At 48.4% G+C, this 23,835-nt stretch overlaps 1 protein-coding gene across 1 annotated transcript; it reads right to left on the bottom strand.

The window, feature by feature from the left end:
* Positions 1 to 255: 255 nt before the first annotated feature.
* On the bottom strand, positions 256 to 22,071 carry LOC311118002 (serine/threonine-protein kinase WNK2-like; the record flags this gene model as incomplete). The annotated part of the gene is made up of 15 exons (XM_084192882.1): positions 256 to 372; positions 576 to 738; positions 1,330 to 1,382; positions 7,354 to 7,689; positions 9,799 to 9,951; positions 11,007 to 11,174; positions 13,158 to 13,420; positions 14,592 to 14,715; positions 14,835 to 14,969; positions 16,526 to 16,745; positions 17,338 to 17,426; positions 18,644 to 18,801; positions 19,121 to 19,341; positions 19,693 to 19,865; positions 22,066 to 22,071. Coding segments are annotated over 15 exons (2,379 nt in total), but the record flags the coding sequence as incomplete, so codon positions are not given.
* Between the last annotated feature and the right edge of the window lie 1,764 nt (positions 22,072 to 23,835).

Here is a 23,835-nt window from a genome sequence, read left to right as displayed (position 1 = left end):
TCTTCAAAACCTTATTCCTTATGTTACATTTTTTCACTGTCTTTTTTGCCATTCATGAATCTGTTGTTATTCAATGCGTTTCTATGGGCTATAGGAGTAAAGGCCTAAAGGCCTAAAGGGATCCTAAAATTCAAATTCAAATAGCTAAATGATTCATGTCATGACCATCTTAAAACAATGTTACCTTAGTAGAACTCAACAACCCCCCACCCCCCATTTGGGACGCAGACAGGTCTGCCAAGGTCATGACCTCACCATGTAAATAGCGATTTCTTCTGGAGCATCTCCGTCCAGGTCAAACTTGAAGGTCACCATTTTGTGGTTGTGGGTCTCCAGCTGGGACTCCACCATCTTATTGCCCGTGTTGCTCACCTGAGGGAGAAAGAGAAATTACTTTAAATGTGCAAGTACGAATATGCATATACTTTGAATATAGCAATATATGAATATACAGTATAAATGGTCATTTCTGTTTTAAATTTTTCCCTTTCGACTTACTGAATAGCTTAAGAATGGCTAAAACTTTGACCACTGGTCAGTTCGGAAAGGTGGGTAGTCTGGACGGACGGACTTACATTGAGCATGCTCAGTTTGGGCTTGTTGGTCTTCTCCTGGCGTGAGCGTGTGCGGGTCGACTTGCGGTGGTGTTTCCGGGGCTTCCCGTCCCCCTTCCCGCTGCTGGACAAGCCATCGTAGCCATCACTCATCTCCTTACCTGACGCCACATCTGAGTTGAAGCTAAAGGTAGGGATATGAATGAGGTAAATAACACTTTTAACACTCTCTCTCTCTCTCTCTCTCTCTCTCTCTCTCTCTCTCTCTCTCTCTCTCTCTCTCTCTCTCTCTCTCTCTCTCTCTCTCTCTCTCTCTCTCTCTCTCTCTCTCTCTCTCTCTCTCTCTCTCTCTCTCTCTCTCTCTCTCTCTCCCTCTCTCTCTCTCTCCCTCTCTCTCCCTCTCTCTCCCTCTGTCACTCTCTTTCTGCTTTTGGCAGAGATAAAGAAATATGGACTCAAAGAACACTTTTAACACTCTTTCCTCTATTTCTCTCTCTCTTTCTGCTTGTGGCACAGAGATAGAGATCTTATGTGTGCGTCTCACTAAGATGGCACTCTGGTGTAGTCACTGGATTCGAAGGTTAACATTTCAGTGAGAAAACATTCAGGATTGACAGGGCCAGGTGTCCATTGTCACATAGAGTAGTGTTATAGGTTTATTATTCACAGATAATCAGGGTCACCCTCATTGTACCCACTACAGCCCCTGTACTGTACATTGGGGAATAACATCTTAACAACACTCTAGTCAAGGTCAGAAGGTATGGCCACACACCTGTCATAGCCTGCATGACTGTGAAACGCCATGGGTTTCTCTTGCACTGGCTCCTGAGGGAAAGACAATTGGGTTGTTAGACTCACAAAACATGTCATAAGGGGTATGGCAGCATCCTAAATGGCACCCTATTCCTTCCTATATAGTGCACTACTTTTGACCAGCGCCCATAGGGCACTATGTAGCGAATAGGGTGCCATTTGGGACTACATTTACAATATGAGCAGTGCATAGCCAACACACAAGTATTTGGGACGCAGCCTACATTTACAAAATGAGCAGTGCATAGCCAACACACAGGACCAGAGTACACTGATACATCTAGGAGTAGTGTTCACAGTATGTGCTGTGCAGTGTGTGGTAGTAGAGTAACAATTGTGTCTGTGCTGTACTGTAGGTAACTGTAGGAAACTGTAGGGAACTGTAGGAAACTGTAGGTAACTGTAGGGAACTGTCGGTAACTGTAGGTAACTGTAGGAAACTGTAGGTAACTGTAGGGAACTGTAGGGAACTGTATGTAACTGTAAGGAGCTGTAGGTAACTGTAGGGAACTGTAGGTGTCACGGTTTCGGCCGAGGCTGCCTCTCTCCCTTGTTCGGGCAGGTTTCGGCGTTCGTCGTCTCCGGAATTCTAGCTGCCACCGCTGTATGTTTCATGTTCGTTTGCTTTTGTCTGTTTGTTTCCACACCTGTTTCTGTTTTGGCGTAATTAGTGTCCTATAAGTTTCTCGTTGTGTTTGTCCAGTGTTGTGTGTAATTATTTTCCGTCAGTTGTGTGTATTGCTCGGTTGAGCTTCTCTCCACTACGCTGGAGTATTATCGCACCTGTTTGTGCGCGGTTACATTTGGTCGCACCTGTTTGTGCGCGGTTACATTTTGTCGCACCTGTTTGTGCGCTGTTTCTTTTCGCCGTTGTGCGTAATTTTCGCCTTCGGGCCAAGTTGTCCTTTTTGCCTATGTATGGGCAGTAATACAAGAGATTGGAATATCGTTCTGAGTCCTGCGTTTGATTCCACCATTGCACCTACAGCACGCCCTGACAGAATTACACACCATCTATGGAATCAGCAGGAGCCGAAGCAGCCCAGACGAGACTGGAGGCCCAGGTTCGGGACCAACAAGATCAGCTCCTGCAGATGGGGACCGCCCTGCAGGAGGTGATTTCCACCCTCCGAGGCTGGGGTACGCCTCCACCGCCTCCCGCCCTGCCAGCACCATCGGCCAGCCCGCCCATTCCAGCGCCGGAACCTCGAGGAGTCCGACTATCTCTCCCGAGGGCCTACGACGGAACCGCGGCTGGGTGTCAGGGATTCCTACTCCAGGTGGAGCTATACCTGGCCACAGTGCACCCGGCACCTTCAGGGCATGAGAGCGTGTCCGCCCTGATCTCCTGCCTGGCCGGAAAAGCGTTGGAGTGGGCCAACGCGGAGTGGAGGAAGATCGACGCCACGACGATTACTTACAACGAGTTCTCCCGCCGCTTCAGGGCGGTGTTTGACCATCCCCCGGAGGGGAAAGCGGCGGGGGAGCGTCTGGTCTTCCTCCGGCAGGGGAGGAGAAGTGCCCAGGAATTCGCGCTCGAATTCCGTACGCTAGCGGCAGATGCAGGGTGGAATGATCGGGCCCTCATCGATCTATACAGATGTAGCCTACGAGAGGACGTCCGTCGGGAGCTGGCTTGTAGGGACACCAGCCTCTCTTTCGACCAGCTGGTTGACATGTCCATCAGGCTGGATAACCTACTGGCTACCCGCGGACGTCCTGCGGAGGGTCCGTCCATTTCACCCTCCAGCGCCTCCGAGCCGTGTCCTATGGAGCTCGGGGGCGCTGGCGCTAGAGAGAGGAGGAGTCGGCAGGCTAGGGGGTCCATCCACTGCACCAACTGTGGTCGGGGAGGACACACCGCGGCTAGGTGCTGGGGATGGCCTCCTAGGAGAGATGACGACAGGTCCCGCACTGGGGATTCCCTCCAGGTGAGTAGGCGCCCCACTCACCCAGAGCTCACTGTTGCCCATTTTTGTATGCCTGTACGTTTTCCACAGGTAGCACCTCATTTCCAACATAAGGCGCTGGTAGATTCAGGCGCGGCTGGGAATTTTATTGATAAAAAGTTTTGTTTAGCGTTAGGGATTCCCCTCATTCCTGTTGATGTTCCTTTTCCCGTTCACGCCCTAGATAGTCGTCCGTTGGGTACGGGCTTAATCAGGGAGGTCACGGCGCCACTTAGGATGTGTGCGCAGGGGGATCATCAGGAGATGATTCAGCTGTTCCTGATTGACTCTCCTGCGTATCCGGTGGTGCTGGGCATGCCCTGGTTGAGTACCCATAACCCAGCTATTTCGTGGCAGGAGAGGGCTCTGATGGAGTGGTCTGCTCAGTGTGTGGGTAGATGTTTGGGCGTTTCCGTAGGGGCTACCTCGGTGGAGAGTCCAAACCAGGTGCCCGCATTGCACGTTCCACCTGAGTATGGGGATTTGGCTATTGCGTTTAGTAAGGCGAGGGCGACGCGGTTGCCACCCCATAGGCAGGGGGATTGTGCGATAGACCTCCAGGCAGGAGCTGCGCTCCCACGGAGCCATGTGTATCCTCTGTCTCAGGAGGAGAAGAAAGCTATGGAGATTTACATAGACGAATCGCTGAGACAAGGATACATACGGCCTTCCACTTCCCCTGCGTCCTCGAGTTTCTTTTTCGTGAAGAAAAAGGATGGGGGTTTGCGCCCGTGCATCGATTACCGTGGTCTCAATCAGATTACGGTGAAGTATAGTTATCCACTCCCGCTGATTGCGACCATGACTGAGTCGTTGCATGGGGCGCGTTTCTTCACGAAATTAGATCTCAGGAGCGCGTACAACTTGGTGCGCATCAGGGAGGGTGATGAATGGAAAACAGCCTTTAGTACCACCTCGGGCCATTACGAGTATCTGGTCATGCCATACGGGTTGATGAACGCTCCGTCAGTTTTCCAATCATTTGTGGATGAGATCTTCAGGGACATGCAGGGGCAGGGGGTGGTGGTGTACATTGATGACATTCTCGTGTACTCACCTACCCGTGTCGAGCATGTGGCCCTGGTGCGTAGAGTGTTGCGGAGGCTGGTGGAGCACGACCTGTATGTGAAGGCAGAGAAGTGTCTGTTTTTCCAGGAGTCGGTCTCCTTTTTGGGTTATCAGTTGTCTGCGTCAGGGGTGAAGATGGAGGTAGACCGGGTGTCGGCCGTGCGTAATTGGCAAACACCAACCACTGTGAAGGAGGTGCAGCAGTTTTTGGGGTTTGCAAATTACTACAGGAGGTTTATCCGGGGTTTTGGACAGGTGGCAGCTCCCATCACGTCTCTGTTGAAGGGGGGTCCGGTGCGTCTGCAGTGGTCGGCCGAGGCGGACAGGGCGTTTGGGAGGCTGAAGGACCTGTTTACCTCGGCCCCGGTGCTGGCGCATCCGGATCCCTCTTTGCCGTTCCAGGTAGAGGTGGACGCGTCGGAGGCCGGTTTAGGAGCCGTGCTTTCACAACGGTCTGGCGCGCCACCTAAACTCCGCCCCTGTGCTTTTTATTCTAAGAAGCTCAGTCCGGCGGAGCGGAACTATGACGTAGGGGACAGGGAGCTGTTAGCCGTGGTACAGGCTCTAAAGGTGTGGAGGCACTGGCTTGAGGGGGCTCAACACCCTTTCCTCATTTTGACGGACCACCGTAACCTGGAGTACATCCGGGCGGCGAGGAGGCTGAACCCTCGCCAGGCAAGATGGAGTATGTTCTTGACCAGGTTTACTTTTAAGATCACGTACATCCCTGGGTCACAGAATGGCAAGGCAGATGCGCTGTCTCGGCGGTATGACACGGAGGAGAGGTCCGTGGAGCCCACTCCCATACTGCCTGAGTCGTGTCTGGTGGCACCGGTAGTGTGGGAGGTCGATGCTGAACTCGAGCGGGCGTTACGCACCGACCCTAGTCCACCACAGTGCCCGGAGGGTCGGAAGTACGTTCCGCTCGAGGTTCGGGATCGATTGATCTATTGGGCTCACACGTCACCCTCCTCTGGACATCCGGGTATCGGCCGGACAGTGCACTGTCTTAGTGCCAAGTACTGGTGGCCCACGTTGGCAAGGGATGTGAGGGTTTATGTTTCCTCCTGCTCGGTGTGCGCCCAGTGTAAGGCGCCTAGACATCTACCTAGGGGTAAGTTGCTACCCCTGCCCGTTCCACAACGACCATGGTCCCACCTCTCAGTGGACTTTATAACAGACCTTCCCCTCTCCCAAGGGAATACTACCATCCTGGTCGTTGTGGACCGGTTCTCTAAGGCCTGTCGTTTGCTCCCCATGCCGGGTCTTCCTACTGCCCTACAAACTGCAGAGGCACTGTTTACCCATGTGTTCCGGCACTACGGGGTACCCGAGGACATTGTGGCTGATCGGGGTCCCCAATTCACCTCCAGAGTCTGGAGAGCGTTTATGGAGCGGTTGGGGGTCTCGGTGAGCCTCACCTCGGGTTACCACCCGGAGAGTAATGGGCAGGTGGAACGCGTAAACCAGGATGTGGGTAGGTTTCTCAGAACATACTGCCAGGACCGGCCGGAGGAGTGGTCAAGGTACGTTCCCTGGGCCGAGATGGCCCAGAATTCCCTACGCCATTCCTCCACTAACCTAACTCCATTTCAATGTGTGTTAGGTTACCAGCCGGTTCTGGCACCCTGGCAGCAGAGCCAGATCGAGGCTCCTGCGGTGGATGAGTGGGCGCGGCGCTCAGAGGAGACTTGGAACGCTGCACACGTCCACCTGCAGCGGGCCCTCCGACGTCAGAAGGCGAGCGCTGATCTCCACCGCAGTGAGGCACCGGTGTACGCACCTGGTGATCGAGTCTGGCTCTCTACCAGAAACCTGCCCCTCCGCCTGCCCTGTCGGAAACTGGGTCGGCGGTTTGTAGGGCCATTTAAAGTCCTGAGAAGGTTGAACGAGGTATGTTATAGATTACAGCTACCTGTGGAGTATAAGTGTATTAACCCCTCGTTCCATGTGTCCCTTCTCAGGCCGGTGGTAGCGGGCCCACTCCAAGAAAATGAGATCTTGGAGACTCCTCCGCCCCCGTTGGACATCGAGGGGGCACCGGCGTACTCCGTGAGATCCATCTTGGATTCGAGACGTCGGATGGGGGGTCTCCAGTATCTAGTGGAGTGGGAGGGGTACGGTCCGGAGGAGCGGTGCTGGGTGCCGAGGAGAGACGTTTTGGACCCGTCGCTCCTGACGGAATTCCATCGGGGGCATCCGACGCGCCCTGCTCCGCGTCCTCCTGGTCGTCCCCGAGGCCGGAGTCGGCGCACGTCTGGAGCCGCGCGTCAAGGGGGGGGTACTGTCACGGTTTCGGCCGAGGCTGCCTCTCTCCCTTGTTCGGGCAGGTTTCGGCGTTCGTCGTCTCCGGAATTCTAGCTGCCACCGCTGTATGTTTCATGTTCGTTTGCTTTTGTCTGTTTGTTTCCACACCTGTTTCTGTTTTGGCGTAATTAGTGTCCTATAAGTTTCTCGTTGTGTTTGTCCAGTGTTGTGTGTAATTATTTTCCGTCAGTTGTGTGTATTGCTCGGTTGAGCTTCTCTCCACTACTCTGGAGTATTATCGCACCTGTTTGTGCGCGGTTACATTTGGTCGCACCTGTTTGTGCGCGGTTACATTTTGTCGCACCTGTTTGTGCGCTGTTTCTTTTCGCCGTTGTGCGTAATTTTCGCCTTCGGGCCAAGTTGTCCTTTTTGCCTATGTATGGGCAGTAATACAAGAGATTGGAATATCGTTCTGAGTCCTGCGTTTGATTCCACCATTGCACCTACAGCACGCCCTGACAGTAGGGAACTGTAGGTAACTGTAGGGGACTGTAGGGAACTGTAGGGAACTGTAAGGAGCTGTAGGTAACTGTAGGGAACTGTAGGTAACTGTAGGGAACTGTAGGTAACTGTAGGGAACTGTAGGTAACTGTAGGGGACTGTAGGGAACTGTAGGGGACTGTAGGGAACTGTAGGGAACTGTGTGTGTAGCTACCTACCTCTTGGCTGGCCTCAGGTTGGGAAGAGGTAGATATGGACGCAGTGTCCAGGTTCTGCTGAGTCGTGGGCAGGCTGGCACCGTCAGGCACTGGGGCTGCTTTCTGGGTGCCTTGCGGCTGCAGGGCTCCAGCCAGAGTCGGGGCCGAAGCCAGGGGTGGGGCCGGGGCTGGGTTCTCAGGGAGTGTCTGATCGGACCTGGCTGCAGCAACAGGGTTGGGGTCCACCACCTCCCCCCTCCAGGGAGGGAACAGGACGGCAGGCTGGACGGGGTGGAGCGCGGCCAGGGCTGACACCGGAGCCTCTCCCTGGGGGTCCTGAGGGGCACCAGACTGGATCTGGAGGGAGGAATAACTTAGGTATTACAGAATATTTTTTGCTACTGCTGCTAAAACTGTACAATCCATAGAAATAGACAGCCAGGTCACCCTTGATACAAGTCAGTATTCGAAATCCATCCATGTCTGAGGACGTCGGGAGATGACGTGGAAACCGGCCACTAGGGGCAACGCTATTTTAAGCCTATCCCAAACCTTAATAATAATAATAATATGCCATTTTTACGTATGGGTGGTCCCGGGGATCGAACCCACTACCCTGGCGTTACAAGCGCCGTGCTCTACCAATTGAGCTACAGAGGACCACAAACATTGAGCTACAGAGGACCACAAACCTTAAACATTCTGAGTTAATGCCTAACCTTAAGATTTCGGAGTTAATGCCTAAACTTAACCTTATACACTTCCAAATTTGACATTTGCAACAACTTCGAAATGTGATGTTTGAGAAACATTGATGAATGTCTAATTCTGACATGAGACTGTGAGTGCTAGTTGGAAATAGAAGGAATGGAACGGGCGTCCACATTCAAGTCAATGATGGCATAATGGGTGGACTGGCGGCCATCGGGAGTGTACCCACAGGAGTGAAGAAGGAATTAAAAGCAGGAAGTAAAAGCAGGAAGTCTACTCATAAATCTTTGCTGTGATTTGTTGAATCAACTCAACTGACACTACAAAAATACATTCCATTGCATGAGCCACATCAGATAGCATCATTTGAATGAACATTCTACATTACCATGGAAATTATTGCATCACAATACCAGCCAGCCATTGCGAGTGTACCCATGAGTTTGCCAGTCAAATTGCCAGGGTTAGAGGTTCCAATTCTATGGTACAACCTACTAGTTCATCCAAAAGTGTTTTCTGAACTGTGCTACTGTCCTTGTCTTAGTGTCTACATTCCAACATAAAGTCAAAATGTAAAGCCAACATATTCGGAAGTTTTAGTAAACACAGTTTATGTAATGTATTTGGGAGGTTTCCTGTGTTTCAGGCATCACAGTGAGCTACGGTTGCAAAATTCCTGTACCTTTCCACAGATTACCAGAAATCCAAAAATCCTGGTTAGAGGATTCCGAATTTCCTTACTCCTTCTCTCCTAATTCTGGGAATCTTCCAACCGGGATTTCTGGAAAACTAGGTAATTTGGGAGAAATTACTGGAAATGTACAACCCTACAGTGAGCACTGATTAGAATATTCACCTGGAGAGGTTGATCTGCCACGTGTTTCTCAGGGAGGGGGGCAGGGGGGGCTGTAGGTTGTACCTGGGAGAGGGGCAGGGGGTGAGAGGGTTGGAGAGGGGGGAGGTCTTGCTGAGGGGTGGCAGGATAGACCTGCTGATGCCAGGGCTGCTGTTGGGGCATCCTAGGGGGCAGGGTCATGGCAAGCAGGGGGACGGGTACTGCCATGCCTAGCGTCTGCTGGGGTGGTTGGGCCAGGGACACTGGGGTCTGGGGGGTGCCAACGGTGGTCAGGGAGGGCACAGGAGAGTAATAGGGGCTGGGGGAACCAGGTACAGGGAGGTCAATCCTGTGGGGGTAGAAGGGGCACAGAGGAGCTGGGGAGTAGAGGACGGGCTCGCATCCGCCTGGGGTCCCCCCCATGGCAGGGTATGGCGAGGAGGGAAGCTAGGAAAGAAAAAAAAGCTAAATAAACATAATGAGAACGTAATAAACACACAGCTTTAATCTCTCTGTTGTCCACAGGCATCAGTTTAGATTAGGTGTGAACACAACCCCTGATCTTTATTAATTAATTAAAGGCCCAATCCATAAGTTCTGTGTCCCCAGTGGCACAATACAAACTACAAACACAATCAACCTGAAACAAAAACAAACAACCAAAACAAGATGTTCGATTTTCACCATGGAGTGCACCTTGTTCCTCTTCTTCATTGGTTTTGCAGTACGTGTGCACTCACAAAGACCTTCCCTCGCTGTCAGTCCTCCAGGGCACTTTTTGACCAGAATTCTTACATGTTACTCTCATTACGTATTACTTGCTTATGGATTGTGCTTTTACAGTTATGATCAAATCTATATGATATATCTGTGTTGCTTGAGCGTCATGAGTCTATCAAGCGAGACTATCTACTGCCCACCTGTCTGTTGAGCTGCAGTGGCTGGAGAGGGGGTGTGGCTTGGGCAGGCTGCTGTTGAGGGGGAGGAGCACTGCTGACCAGGGAGGCAGCTGATTGGACAAGACTGGTGGTGATGTCAGAGCACTGCTCAGGTAGAGGCTGACTGACAGACAACTGTGGTAGGGGAGAGAGAGAGAGAGATGGGGGAGAGAGGAGAGGGGAGAGAGAGAGCCAGACAGGCAGGGTGAGTAAACCTAATGACAAAGTTAATTGAACATCTAGATCTGTCCTGTTCCACAAACATAATCTACTGCCTCGAACACTCTGCCTGTCCTGTCACCAAGTCTGGTTGGCAAACAGCCGTATCTGTCTGTCTGTCTGTCTATCTGGTACACATACCACACACACTCTGTCATCGGGTCTAGTTAGCCACAAACACATATGCACACACACCCACCCACCCACAAACACACATGCACGCACGCACACATACACACAATCTTGTACAGCTAACCTTGTGGGGACATACAATTCAGTTCCATTGAAAATACTATTTTCCCTAACCCCTAACCCTAACCCTAACCCTAACCCGTACCCTTACCCTTACCCTAACCCAAAAACCTAACCTTAACCCTAACCCTAAACCTAACCCTAGCTCCTAACCCTAACCCTAAAACTATCCCTATCTCCTAACCCTAAACCTAAACCTAAACCTAACCCTAGCTCCTAACCCTAACCCTAAAACTATCCCTATCTCCTAACCCTAACCCTAAACCTAATTCTAACCCTAACACTAATTCTAACCTTAACCATACACTCCCTAGAAATAGCATTTGACCTCGTGGGGACCAACAAAATGTCCCCAGTTGGTCATTTTTCTCTTGCTTTACTATTCTTGTGGGGACTTCTGGTCCCCACATGTATAGTTAAACACACCCACACACACACACACAAGGCTCTGGGCTCACACATACACACCACAGGGCTTGTCAATGTGTGAATATACTGTACTTACAGCTGAGAACAACAAACATCACAGCCACCTTTATCTCTGCTCATTGAACAGAAGCCTGGGGACAGACAGCATCTGACTGGACAGCCAAGATTTTGTCAATGAGAGTCCCATAAACTATCACTTCTCATAGCTACACACTCATAGGTACACACATGCACGCACATACACAAACACACATTCACACCTAAGTGTTGGATTCAGAACAGACCCTTACCTCCTGGTTGGGCTGGGCAGAAGCAATGAGCTGTGTCTTTGCCTGTACAGTGGGGACAGGGGCAGCAGCTGGGAAGCTCTGTGTTGCAGCTGGTCTGCTCTGATGTACTGTAGGCCCTGGGGTGGCTGGAGCAGAGACAGGCTGGGGCTGGATCAACCCTGCACTGGGCTGGAACACACAGCGGAAAAGGCTGGCTTTCAGTTTATGACTAAGATGATGTAGAACACATCATATAGAACAATAATCTGGAGAAGAAAATGAACATTGAGCCCAAGACAAAAAATCATCAGCATCTTCAATTGAGCAATGTTCCTTCACAGGAGCAACAAGGGAATGAATAATTGTGAGCAGGGTTGATATTGCTGCTGGAAACTGCAGGATAAAGGGAAGGGGCTGTTGCAGTAGTAAGGAGATCTACACAGCTGATCCATCATATCATAGAAGAAATAGTCATCCAAGCCATTCTCTGTCTGCTGAGGAGTGAACAGAAGCAGATAGAACATCAATGTTACGCCTGAGGCTAGGGGTTAGTGTTCAGTAACTTTCCCAACATTCCCAGGTTTTCCAGAAATCGCAGTGGGAAGATTCCCAGAATCAGGAGGGAATAAGCAGGAAATGTGCAATCCTCCGATCAGGATTTCTGGAAGACCTGGGAAATTTGGGAAAGTTACCGGAATTTTGCAATCCTATTAGGGGTGGATTTGGGATTGGGAAGTAATGTTGCGCTTGGTCATCATGGGAGGGACAGAGGAAGCTGAGCAAAGCAGAAAGAAGAACCAGCCCCATGCCCCTGCTGCAGCTAGGTCGGGTGTTGCTATGGCAACGACTGGGCAGGGTCAAAGTTCAATCAAGCCTGTCATATCCCTGACCTACCATTGAGCCACCTGGACCACCTGGTCTGCCTTCGCTGTCATGTGGTGATAGAAGCAGAGCCTTTTCCAAACTCAGGCCCAGGCCCAAGCCCTGGTCTTGATTAGAATGCTCAGGCACAGGAGAGGTGGGCTGGCTTTGGCCGGACCAGTAGGCCCCAGTGTCTGGGGGTATAGGGGAGCTGGTCCTGCGAAGCCCAGCCTTTCCATAGCTTTGACTGGGCCGGTACGGGGTGTCTATCGGTGTTGGGGAGCTGCTCCTGCGACTGACAATGTGGCTTAGACAGTGGTTGAGCAGGGACAGACCTCCACTAGAGGAGCGGACCAATAGGTAAGGAGGTGGGGCAAGATGTGAGGGTGTGGTCCAGAAGGAAGATGGAGGATCAGATAGGGAGGAGGTGATTGGAGGGAGATTGAGCAGTGAGAGGAGGTGGGGGGAGATTGGGGAGGGCGTGTGGACTGGTGAGCACTGGGGAGAGGGAAGGAGGGGGGGCATGTTGGGGTGGCCTAGAGACTCCCCAGCCTCCATCCTGGTCCTCAGTAGAAGGTCAAAGCTTGCACAGGCCCTGCAGGAGTAGGGGTGGGAGTGGGGCAGGGGGAGGTCAGAGGGGCGTTGTATGGGCTTTGTAACCAGGATGGCAGGATGGGGGTGATTGACTGATTGATTGATTGAGTCATGGTAGGAATACTGATGGTGCTGGGACAGGGGAGGGGACAGGACAGGATCCTGAGGGGGAGGAGGAGGGGACAGGACAGGATCCTGAGGGGGAGGGGGAGGGGACAGGATCCTGAGTGGGAGGGGGAGGGATGCTGCTGCGCGCTCCTCTGAGTTTTCATCCCGTTCTCGGCTCTGTCTCGTTTGGGGCAGGAGGTGGCAGGGAGAACGACTCAGTGGCTTAGGGAGAGAGTGGGCCCTGCACATGTCAATCAAGGAGGTGCTTCCACACCTAGCGCACTGATTTGTCCCGCCACAACTCACTGTCCTCTCATTGGTCCCACAACCAACAAACCAATCTTCTGCCCTCTCAGGGGAGAGAAGAGTTTTCTGAGATGCAAAGGGCTCACTGAAGTAGCACTGCTCAGGTCGATCGGACAAAAGAAAACATAAACATAAACATAAACATGTTTGTCTTTACAAAGATACTACCCAAAACACAAAATAAACTAGGAGCTAGAGAGATAGAAAGGGAATGTCTGACACTTGCCGTGAGAATACATTTTAAATAATGAGTTTTGACATATGAGTTTGAGACAATGGGGAATTTTGTGTGAGAGAACTTACAGTAGGAGCCTGGTAGGCCCCCTGGTGCAGCTGTGCTGTAGGTTGCTGGTAGGCCCCCTGGTGCAGCTGTGCTGTAGGTTGCTGGTAGGCCCCCTGGTGCAGCTGTGCTGTAGGTTGCTGGTAGGCCCCCTGGTGCAGCTGAGTGGTGGCTTGCTGGTAGGCCCCCTGGTGCAGCTGGGCCTGGGACTGCACAGGGGGGCTGTAGTCCTGGGGTGTAGATATGGGCTCTGGGAGGGACTGGTAGAGGGCACTGTGCTGACTGTCTAGAATAATAGGGAACAGTGTGGAGAAAACATTATGCCAACCTCAAATAATGGAGGGAGTGGCAGAGATTAGACCCAACCAAATAATGAGAAAACAAAAATATAATTACTTGACACATTGGAAAGAATTAACAAAAAAACTGAGCAAACTACAATGCTATTTGGCTCTAAACAAAGAGTACAGAGTGGCAGAATACCTGACCACTGTGACTGACCCAAACTTAAGGAAAGCTTTGAATATGTACAGACAGTGAGCATAGCCTTGCTATTGAGAAAGGCCGCCGTAGGCAGACCTGGCTCTCAAGAAAACACAGGCTATGTGCACACTACCCACAAAATGAGGTGGAAACTGAGCTGCACTTCCTGACCTCCTGCCAAATGTATGACCATATCAGTTTACACAGACCCACAAATAATTTGAAAACAAACCCAATTTTGATAAACTCCCATATCTATTCGGTGAAATACCACAGTGTGCCATCACAGCAACAAGATTTGTGACCTGTTGCCACAAGAAAAGGGCAACCAGTGAAGAACAAACATTGTAAATACAGCCCATATTTATGTTTATTTATTTTCCCTTTTGTACTTGAACTTTTGTGAGTGTAATGTTTACTGGTCATAACTTTGTATTGTTTATTATCTATTTCCCTTGCTTTGGCAATGTAAACATATGTTTCCCATGCCAATAAAGCCCTTGAATTGAATTTAAAGAGAGAGAGAGAGAGAAAGAGATAGCGAAAGAGAGAGAGTAAGAAAGAATGAAACAGAGAGACTAAGCATCATTAGAATTCAAAAGCTGGGAGATGACTCAGAGCTGAGTCACTGGTGCTATTCACACCCTGCAGCAGTCTCTCTCTCTCTCTCACACACACACACACACACACACACACACACACACACACACACACACACAGATCTGCCATCATGTCCCTCTATGTCATTACCCGTAATCTATAAGCCCTGTAGAGATTCTTACATCTGGATTACTTTGAACAGATCGGCCCTGCCTCAACAGAAGGTGAGCAGTGTGTGTGTGTTTCAGTTACATTAAGTGTTTGTCAGTTTTCTTGTATGCACATTTGTCTATGTGTTTCTTTCTTTATTTGTTTGTTGTTTGCCTGTGTCTCTGTCTTTGCTATTAGAATAGAGGCTGCAGTCAGGTTCTTACATGTGGCCGAGGTGGTGTGGGCCGGCAGGCTGCAGAGCAGGAGAAGGGGCTGGTCACCTTCTTCCTCCTCTGACTCTGCTGGGGCCAGTGGAGCCCCCTGTGGTGGTACCCCCATGCTGGGCACCTGCAGCAGGGTTGTTTAATGTAAATATTTGGTTAATAATAATATGATAACATTGATTCAGACAGACAAATAAAGGAACAAATTAAACACCAACATCAACAAAGACAAAAAGCACAAACCTGTAGCAGTTTCTGGGTCTGGGTCTCGACTGCAGGGACGGTCCGCTCCCTCCTCCATTTGATTAGAGCCACTCGGTCCTTGATGGACTTTCCTACTATCTTCACATCGCTGTCCAGGAAGAAACCTGACTCCACCTACAACAGAGGCGTTATCTATAAACAGTCCTGGAAGAACGCTGACTCCAACTACAACAGAGGTTATCACTAAACTAAGCACTGAAGGGAGTGCTGTGTGACGCAGCATGACAACGTGAACGTGATTGGTCAAGAATCCCCATGCTCCAAATGTTACGCATTTCTCCATTCATCTTCTCTACTGTTTAGGGTCTTTCGCTAAATTGTCTTTGCTATCACTAAACTAAGAAGAACCCCAAGTCCACCTGCAGAGGACAGGACAGGACAGGACAGGACACAGAATAGACCAGGACAGGGCAGGACAGTACACAGAATAGGACAGGACAGGACACAAAATAGGACAGGACAGGGAAGGACACAGAATAGTACAGGACAGGGCATGACACAGAATAGGACAGGACTGGACAGGGCAGGATATGGCAGGGCAATGCAGACAGGACAGGACAGGGCAATATGGCAGGGCAATGCAGACAGGACAGGACATGGCAGGGCAATGCAGACAGGACAGGACAGGGCAGGACATGGCAGGGCAGGGCAATGCAGACAGGACAGGACATGACATGGCAGGGCAATGCAGACAGGGCAGGGCATGACAGGATAGGACAGGACAAAACAAGACAGATGTTATCACTAAGAAACCTGACTCCATCTACAGCAGACAGGTTATCACTAAACAGGGCCGCATATAAACTAATGTGGAAATTAGAATTTTAGGGACATCAGTTGTCTGTCTATCTTTGTGTCACAGTCACACAAAGATAAAAGGTTGCCTCTCCCCACCCCACAGCTCTCAGATGGGACACAGGGTCAGGCAGGGTCAACCGGACTGACTGGTAGTTGTGATTTAAATCAATACCTTCCTGGATCATACCGGCCCAACCACGAAACCAATGACGATTTACTGATTACATAATAGCTCATTATATCAGGAGAGTGTTGTGGAGATGAGTCTGTTACTGTTTAGGAACGGACGAGGAGGTTACTGTAACATGAGATCAAGTCTTTCAGCATGTTTGAGGAAGATCAGTTTGAGCAAGGCGAGGTGTAGAATCACTGATCTTGATCTATAATGAGTAGTTCTACATTTACATGGGATTCGAGGTTATTTGTAGACCAGTGATTCTGTGCAGTCTGACTGGAATCTCTAAAACACTATTTCATGACTATCACCAATTGCACAACATCCCCCATCCCCCAGCCCCCAGAGGCATGTTGGGAGATGTAGTCTGCACAGAACAGCCGAAACCAAGGTCACCATAGAGCACAGAGAGTGACAGACACTACACTCTAGAGGACAGAGTAGCTTTCCATGAGGACACCCCAAGTGGCTAGATCAAAATAAAAAGCTACAACCTTTCCCTTATCATAGAACATTTATTTTTATTTTGACTAAATAAAGTGTGTTTATGGTTCTGTTTCTCAATCTACATCATATAGCCATATCATACTCTGCAACTGGCACTGCAAATACATCAACCGTTTCTGAGCCATGATAATGTGAACCCTACTCACCACCAGAGCCGTATAGAATCTCTACATATGGCTCGGCTACTCACCATCTCCTGGGCCACACCCTCTGGGGTCTCTTTCTCCAGGTCAAAGGTGAACTCAATGGCCCCGCTGTCCTTGTACTTCCCCTTCAGCTTCTTGGGGTCCTCCACCCACACCTTGAGGGCGATGGAACTCTTTTTCCCATCATCCTCCTCGGCCAGCTCCACCCTCACGCCCGTGTCCTCCGCAAAGAAGGCATGGTTCAAGAGGTCCTTTATGGTGTACCTGATGACAACACACATTCAGTACATTTTAGTCATTTAGCAGACGCTCTTATCCAGAGCGACTTACAGTTAGTGAGTGCATACATGTTTCATACTGGCCCCCCATGGGAAACGAACCCACAACCCTGGCGTTGCAAGCGCCATGCTCTACCAACTGAGCTACAGGGGACTAGTACAGTATACACACACACGTACACACGTTCACACACACACATACACACATACGCACACGCAACGCTGCTGCTGTGCAAAGGTTATGGTGTCACTCGGAACCACTGATGTGAAATGTCAGTACACGTAGAAACATCAACAGCAGCAGACCCAAATACTGGCACCAACGTCATACCTCAGGACAGAAACAGTGTGTGTGTGTTTATTCGTCACGAACACAGCTTGTATAAAAGGTTTAGGGAAATGCTTATGCAAAGTTGGCTAGGACATAGCGACAGGGCGACCGTGTGTGTGGGTGTGTGGTGTGTATGTGTGTGTCATGTGTATGTGTGTGTTGTGCGCATGTGTTGGTTTTGACCATTTAATGCTCTCTATCTGCACAGTTCTTTACTTTACAGATGGACTCGACTCTGTCCACTTACCTCTCTTCCCGCCGATGGCAGATACACTCCCCGATGATCTCCTTAATCTCTGGGTCACTGATCTTATCATAGCTGGCAGGCTTCACCCCCTAGAGATGCCAGACACAAAGAACAACTATATTCACGATGACAAGTATGAAGAATATCATATGACATCTCAAACATTCTCACCCTGACACTCACATTCACATTCAGATGCAAAAACAAGAACAATCTTCATGATGACAAATATGAAGAACATTTGTTTATTGTTTGGATCCCCAGTTGCGACAGTTACTCTTCCTGGAGTCCACGAATATCAGGTGATGTCTCACACAGTCTTGCACTGAGTCACACAGTCACAAAAACAACTACACACACAGCGTGCGACCTGCATTATTTGTAACAGGAGTAAGATGGCTGACAAATGTTACACCCCATTAAGAACAGACTCCCCGCGGTGCAGTGACGTGGTCGTCTCTCTCAGACAACTACACTCCAATGAGAAGTGATTAGTTACTGCTGCAGCTGCTGCTACTTTACTCCAGAGAGGAAAGCGGTGGCAGGAAGCTCCCTCTGGAAAAACACATTGACTGCGTTCCAAATGGCACCCTATTCCCTATGTACTTCACTACTTTTGAACAAAAGTAAATCAAAAGTAGTACACTATGTAAGGAATAACATGTCATTTGAGACACAGACATGCTCTCCTTAAGCCATATAGACGTTCAAAGACAGAAATATAACTTAATTATCATTGTTGAAAGGACTGCTAACAAATTCTGATAGCTTGATGATTAAACATCCCTTTAAACCTTCTCTGTACTGTAACTTCTTCTTCTGGGTTGTTCTTCAAAAAGCACACTTCATCACAGGTTGATGGTGGCACCTTAATTGGGGAGGACGGGCTCATAGTAATGGCTGAACAGAATTAATGGATTGGTATCAAACACATTCCATTCCATTCACTACATTCCAGCCATTATTATGAGCCGTCCTCTCCCCACCAGCCTCCTGTGCACTTCATTCATACTGGCGTCTCTATGATAACATTAGTGCTACTTAGAGTTACTTACTTTTTGAGTGACTCTGTAGGAGCCTGTATCTGTGACCTTATGTAGGTTTGTTTTGTTAGTACTAACAGCTTGCATCACCATGGTAACCTTTTGGATTATTCACTGTAGATCTGTATGGCTTTGCTGTTTGTGCTAGTAAGTAAACATTGGCGATAGTAATGGGGTGGGTGAGTTAGTACTAGTATGAAAACATAGGTGCTAGCAATGGTGTGGGTGATAGATAGGATTGAAGATGGACTCGCTGGACTCACGCTGGTGACTTTGCGGTAGATCTGAGCAGCGTTCTGGCACTCGGAGTATGGGTATTCTGAGGTGGCCATCTCCAACATACACATCCCAAAGGCATAGACGTCCACCGCCTCATCATAGTGCTCCTCATACATCTCAGGGGCCATGAACTCTGGGGTGCCTGGGACAGCAGAGGTCAGGGGAGAGGGCAAAGGGCAAAGGTCACAAGAGTTACAGGGCTCCTTCAGAAAGAAACAGAAGGTTTTCCCTTACACACTGGCACACACTCACGCTAAGATGATAAAAATGTTAAGCTAATTCACATATAACCATCCAAAAGAGGCTCAATGAATTCACAAACAGCCTTTCAGGTCTCAACAGAAGTACTGTCATAATCCATTAAATACATAGTTACAGTATAGATTCCATACTCTTTTACAAGTGATGTATTTACGACCCTTCCAAGCAGAGCATGAAAGAGCATGATTCCTCATCCTCACCGATGACACTCTTGGCGAAGGACGCCCTCTTGAGCGTAGCCAATCCCAGGTCTCCAATCTTGACGGAGCCGGTGGGGCCGGTGATGAAGATGTTGTCACACTTCAGGTCCCTGTGGATGATGGGAGGGGTCCTGGTGTGGAGGAAGTGGAGGCCCTTCAGGATCTGTCGACACCAGCTCCTCAGAACCTTGGGCTTCATCACCTTAAAACGCTTCAGATACCTGGAGGATGAAGAACAGACCATCATCATCATGATTTTCATCGTCATCACGACCACTACCATTACAATCCATCTGATAATGAACAACTATCATTCAACTATGAATCAAAATGTGGAGGAACTAATTAATTCAATGAAAACTTTCAACCAGTGGAATTTTCCCTTTTGGAAAGTTACTATTTTTTAATTTCATAAGAACAGCTTAGGAAGGAGGTTATACCTGACCTTGTGTTTAATGTTAAGCTCAGCACTGTTGTGTGGGAGGGATGGAGGGAGGGAGGGAGGGAGGGAGGGAGGGAGGGAGGGAGGGAGGGAGGGAGGGAGGGCATGCTGTTGGTTGTGTTTGTCTCACGTTTTTAGTGTCCCTGAGGTCATGAGCTCTGTCACAAGAACGATGCACTTCTTCCCTTTGACCGGTGACTCCCAGAAGTCATAGAAACGCACAATGTTGGGGTGCTGGAGACCCTTCAACATCTCTGCCTCCTCCTTAAATCTCTGACGCTCCGCTTTAGTCAGTTTACGGTCCTGAGAGAGGAAACAAGGGGACAAAGACAGAGGAGAGGAAACAGGGGGACAAGGACAGAGGAGAGGAAACAAGGAGACAAAGACAGAAGAGAGGAAACAAGGAGACAAAGACAGAGGAGAGGAAACAAGGAGACAAAGACAGAGGAGAGGAAACAAGGAGACAAAGACAGAGGAGAGGAAACAAGGAGTCAAAGAAAGAGGAGAGGAAACAAGGGGACAAGGACAGAGGAGAGGAAACAAGAAGACAAAGACAGAGGAGAGGAAACAAGGGGACAAGGACAGAGGAGAGGAAACAAGGAGACAAAGACAGAGGAGAGGAAACAAGGGGACAAGGACAGAGGAGAGGAAACAAGGAGACAAAGACAGAAAATAACAAGGAGAGGGATACAGTTAACTAAATTCTCTGGCATAACATAAGCTCTATAATCTATCCATGCCTGTGATTTTGAATATAAAGTATCAATAGAAATAGTTACAAATATTGTCACTAATTATCTTATGAGGATTTGACCATGTCGCGTTCAAGTTAAAAACATCCATTAGTCACTATTCCAGTGTCTCAGCAGTTATGGGATTGGTCTACAAACCCATGAATGTAGGGCTATGTTTAGAGTGAACACGTGTGATATTTTGAGTGAGGGAAGCATAGGGATGTGAATCTCTCTTCTCGTAACAGCCATGTATACAACACACATCTGTGATCTCGATGTGATGTCAGAACCACATCAGATGTGACATCATTCTTTTTAAAGCATGATACACAGTAAAGATATCTATTTATATGATATGTGGTGATGTCATAAGTGGGATCAGAGTCTTGCTTTGTTAAACAGGTGTTGTGAATCAGATAAAGACCAAATGTGTTGTATGATGCATTCCACAGCTGTAGTGAGGAGAGTCACTGTGAATCAAAATTTCAGGCCCCATCTTCGCTTAGCTGTTGTATAAATAGTGAAACAGCGGCCAGTTTAGACCTCCTACATCTCTGTTCCACTCAGTACAGTCTGGTCGAAACCTTAGACAATCCCGGCCTGGACTCTCATACACACACACAGGAATACACGTCAGACACAGCCTTGAATCATGGGACACACTAGAGACTAACGAAAGATTAACCGAAAATCTTTGGCTAGAACAAAATTCATACTCGCACATACACTACCAATCAAAAGTTTGAACACACCTACTCAATCAAGAGTTTTTGAAATAACACATATGGAATCATGTAGCAAAGAAAAAAGTGTTAAACAAATCTAAATATATTTTATATTTGAGATTCTTCAAATAGCCGCCCTTTGCCTTGATGACAGCTTTGCACACTCTTGGCATTCTCTCAACCAGCTTCACCTGGAATGCTTTTCCAACAGTCTTGAAGGAGTTCCCACATATGCTGAGCACTTGTTGGCTGCTTTTCCTTCACTCTGCAGTCCGACTCATCCCAAACCATCTCAATTGGGTTGAGGTAGGGGGATTGTGGAGGCCAGGTCATCTGATGCAGCACACCATCACTCTCCTTCTTGGTCAAATAGCCCCTACACAGCCTGAGGTGTGTTGGGTCATTGTCCTGTTGAAAAACAAATGATAGTCCCACTAAGCCCAAACCAAATTGGATGGCATTTCGCTGTAGAATGCTGTGGTAGCCATCCTGGTTAAGTGTGCCTTGAATTCTAAATAAATCACAGACAGTGTCACCAGCAAAGCAACCCCACACCATAACACCTCCTCCTCCATGCTTTACGGTGGGAAATACACATGCGGAGATCATCCGTTCAACCACACCGTGTCTCACAAAGACACGGCGGTTGGAACCAAAAATCTCACATTTGGACTCCAGACCAAAGGACACATTTACACCGGTCTGATATCCATTGCTCGTGTTTCTTGGCCCAAGCAGGTCTCTTCTTCTTATTGGTGTCCTTTAGTAGTGGTTTTGCAGCAATTCGACCATGAAGGCATGATACACACAGTCCCCTCTGAACAGTTGATGTTGACTTGTGTCTGAACTCTGTGATGCATTTATTTGGGCTTCAATTTCTGAGGCTGGTAACTCTAATGAACTTATCCTCTGCAGCAGAGGTAACTCTGGATCTTCCATTCCTGTGGCAGTCCTCATGAGAGCCAGTTTCATCATAGCAATTTATGTTTTTTGCGACTGCACTTGAAGATACTTTAGTTATTGAAATTGTCCATATTGACTGACCTTCATGTCTTAAGTAATGATGGACTGTCGTTTCTCTTTGCTTAATATGGACTTGGTCTTTTACCAAATAGGGCTATCTTCTGTATACCCCCCATACCTTGTCACAACACAACTGATTGGCTCAAACACATTAAGAAGGAAATAAATTCCACAAATTCACTTTTAACAAGGCACACCTGTTAATTGAAATGCATTCCAGGTGACTAACTCATGAAGCTGGTTGAGAGAATGCCAAGAGTGTGCAAAGCTGTCATCAAGGCAAAGGCTGGCTACTTTGAAGCATCTCAAATATATTTAGATTTGTTTAACACTTTTTTGGTTACTACATGATTCCATATGTGTTATTTCATAGATTTGATGTCTTCACTACTATTCTACAATGTAGAAAATAGTAAAAATAAAGAAAAACCCTGGAATGAGTAGGTGTGTCCAAACTTTTTACTGGTACTGTACATACAGTACATAAACAAATATAAACTCTTCCCACTGTGGGTTATCACAGTATACACATGTACAGTACACACACCTAGAGATCCTGGTTCGAATCCAGGCTCTGTCGCAGCCGGCCGCGACCGGGAGATTCATGGGCGGCGCACAATTGGCCCAGCGTCGTCCAGGGTAGGGGAGGGAATGGCCGGCAGGGATGTAGCTCAGTTGATAGAGCATGGCGTTTGCAACGCCAGGGTTGTGGGTTCGATTCCCACGGGGGGCCAGTATAAAAAAAATATGTATTCACTAACTGTAAGTCGCTCTGGATAAGAGCGTCTGCTAAATGACTAAAATGTAAATGTACTGTGTACATGACCCAAATGAACACAAAACAGTGACCGAGAAGAGGTGGTTGCAGCATAAAGTAACGTGATACGGTCGCTACAGAGAGTAGAAAACGAAAGGCCACAGAGAGAGGGATGCCGCAGTACTGAGATACTGAGAGGCAAAGGCAAAGACACACACACACACACATACATACACACAAACACACATATAGTGCCATCAGAAAGTATTCACACCACTTGACTTTTTCCACATTTTGTTATGTTACAGCCTGAATTTAAAATGGATTAAATGAAGATGTTTTGTCACTGGCCTACACACAATACCACATAATGTCAACTTTGGGAAGAAAAAAAATCTCAATAATACAAAATAAATAATACAAAATTAGAAGCTGAAATGCCTTGAGTCAACAAGTATTCAGCCCCTTTGTTATGACAAGCCTAAATAAGTTCAGGAGTAAAAATGTGCTTAACAACTCACATAATATGTTGCATTGACTCACTCTGTGTGCAGTAATAGTGTTTAACATGATTTTTGAATGACTACCTCTTCTCTGTACCCCACACATACAAATATCTGTAAGGTCCCTCAGTTAGCAGTGAATTTCAAACACAGATACAACCACAAAGGCCAGGGAGGTTTTCCAATGCCTCGCAAAGAAGGGCACCTATTGTCAATTTCTGCTCATTCTGCATGCTTTATCAATCAGCTGTAACTGTATGTGCACTCGTAAATCAGGTCCTTTCTTGAGCTGGGCTCTGGGATATAACAGCCGTTGAGTATCTGATTTTATGGTGGATTGTGGAGGAGGGGGTTTGAGTGTGTTGGAGTATGTCAGTATGTGCGTGTGTGTTTGTCCGGCATCTGTTGTGGGGGGGTGGGGATGTTGGGGGGGAGGGTATGGGATGGACCATGGGAATTATTTGCTAGGATAATAATTGCTTGTCAATAAATTAAATGTAATACAATAGCAATCCGGGTTATATGTTAAAA

Source organism: Coregonus lavaretus (genome assembly GCF_964263955.1).
Source record: "Coregonus lavaretus genome assembly, contig: HAP1_SCAFFOLD_5808, whole genome shotgun sequence".
NCBI classification, from domain to species: domain Eukaryota; kingdom Metazoa; phylum Chordata; class Actinopteri; order Salmoniformes; family Salmonidae; genus Coregonus; species Coregonus lavaretus.
The sequence above is the reverse complement of the archived record's forward strand: the minus strand, read 5'-3'. Positions and strand labels throughout refer to the sequence as shown.